This window comes from Hyposmocoma kahamanoa, unplaced genomic scaffold (assembly GCF_003589595.1).
Source record: "Hyposmocoma kahamanoa isolate Upper Pololo Valley unplaced genomic scaffold, ASM358959v1 68, whole genome shotgun sequence".
NCBI classification, from domain to species: domain Eukaryota; kingdom Metazoa; phylum Arthropoda; class Insecta; order Lepidoptera; family Cosmopterigidae; genus Hyposmocoma; species Hyposmocoma kahamanoa.
The window spans coordinates 1,871,079-1,873,009 of NW_020653856.1; the positions used below are offsets into that span (position 1 = coordinate 1,871,079).

A 1,931-nucleotide genomic window follows, 5' to 3' on the forward strand; every position below is an offset into this window, starting at 1 on the left:
CAGGGCGGCGACGCAGGCTGAAACTGAGGTCGCCCCGTCAATCGCACCTACCACTACCACCTGGTACGGGAGGAGACGTGGTCGGCGGTGGTGGGGCGCAAAGCGCGAAGCAGACTGGCACAAGAAGCCTCGCAATCCAAGGCTATGCCGCCACTGCCGCCATAACGGTGACAGTACCGGATGGCTCATCACTGAGCTATGCCGCAGTCATGGCCGTCGCTAAAGAGCGGATTGACTGCGACATACAGGCGCCGGGAGTGCGCATTAAGCGTGCATAGACCGGGGGTATAATAATAGAGATCCCCGGTCCAGACAGTCCTTCCAAGGCCGTGAACTTAGAAGAAAAGATGAGCCAGGCTCTCTCGGACTTCCCTGGAGTGTCACGAGTGCGGCGCTGCTACAGACTCGGCGAGGCACACCTTGGAGGTGTGCCCGACCTGGAGCCAGCAGCGTCGGGATCTCGTAGAGATGGTGGGACGAGACCTCTCACTGCCCAGCATAGTTAAAGCCATATTGGGAAGCGAGAGGTCATGGCAGGCGATGGTTTCCATCTGCGAGGACGTGATGTCGCGGAAGGAGACAGCAGAACGGGTCCGCGAAGACAGCGCCCTCTCGGACCCCATTCGGCGTCGGTGGAGAGGACGCACGCGACGACTCTTCGCCGACCGCCTGCGTCCCATCAGCGGAGGCCAGCAGGGTGCGGGGTTGGGAGACCCTGCCCCTGCATTGCACAGGCCTCCGCCGCCGGTAGATACCCCAAATATTCCGGGGCATCTCCGTGCAGGTCGCCCCCCATGATTAAGGGGGGATGGTGTAGGGGTCCGCCCAAAAGCAAACCAGCTCCACCGGAGTCGCGGTAGCATCTGAAAGGGACCCCGCGGCTCCGGCGCCAGGTGCGCGCAGGAACATCGTGAGGTTTTTAGTGGGTACGCTCTTGGGGATCGACATAGTCCCCAGGAGAGAGTCCCACATATCCCGCGTAAGAATGCGTAACGCATTTTCCTCACGGTAATAAAAAAAAGAAAAAGAAAAAAAAGGCTCTCTCGGACTTGACCGTGCTTATTAAAGTCCGGAGAGATCAAGGCGACGGGCCTCGATGAGGCCGTTACCCCGGAGCAGATTGCCGCAGCGGTCGCGGGCACCGGAGGCTGCACAGTGAGCGACCTACGAGCAGGAGAGCCCCGTCTCTCACGCAGCGACATGTTCTCGACATGGGTACGCTGCCCCCTCACGGCGGTGAAACGCATCGCCGTGTCAAACTGGATCTCCGCAAAAGTGGAGGACGGCAACGATGTGTAAGTAAGGGGCGGCGTTACGTTGCGACACCGCATTGTTCGTGTGGCACTCGGTGTTTGGAAAACATAGCTTTGAGATTATGCAACGCACCGGCGGCACCGGTGTGCGGTGAATCGTGTAAACCTTTATTCACTGCACCCCACCCACTTGCCACTTCATTCCTCATCTACGTCATAGATAATGCTTTTAATTTCAGGCCATTTTTACGCTTTTGTCGCGCTATACCAAAACAAAACAATGAACTTATTACGCCATGTAGTAGGTATTACGATATAAATATTATGCACTCATTGACTTACAAATAAATGGACGTCAGGTCTAATACAAAAACCACGAAAAAAATGCCCCAAGTCAACCTATTTAAAAGTAGTGACATGTAAAGGAATATGAAAAAGCTAAAACGTTGAATTTAAATTGTAATATCATCGCAGTACTGTCTAATTTTGCTTGCTTCGCTGTCAGTCCAACAAGCGAAGACTAAAGCGTGAATGACGCTCTGTATACGATTTTAACGCCCTATAAGTTCGGACACTTTTTAGCGCGGACCCGACGTCCATATAATTGTAAGCCAATGTATGCACTAGGTAGATTGGTTTTTCTTTATGAACATAGAGTATATTTTACAAATGCAAAAG

At 53.7% G+C, this 1,931-nt stretch overlaps 1 protein-coding gene across 1 annotated transcript; it reads left to right on the forward strand.

The window, feature by feature from the left end:
• The first annotated feature begins 468 nt into the window (after positions 1 to 468).
• LOC113232288 lies at positions 469 to 1,299 on the forward strand. The gene is made up of 2 exons (XM_026466959.1): positions 469 to 591; positions 1,069 to 1,299. Exons 1-2 carry the CDS (start codon positions 469 to 471, stop codon positions 1,297 to 1,299), a joined length of 354 nt encoding a protein of 117 aa, XP_026322744.1.
• The last annotated feature ends 632 nt before the right edge of the window (positions 1,300 to 1,931 follow it).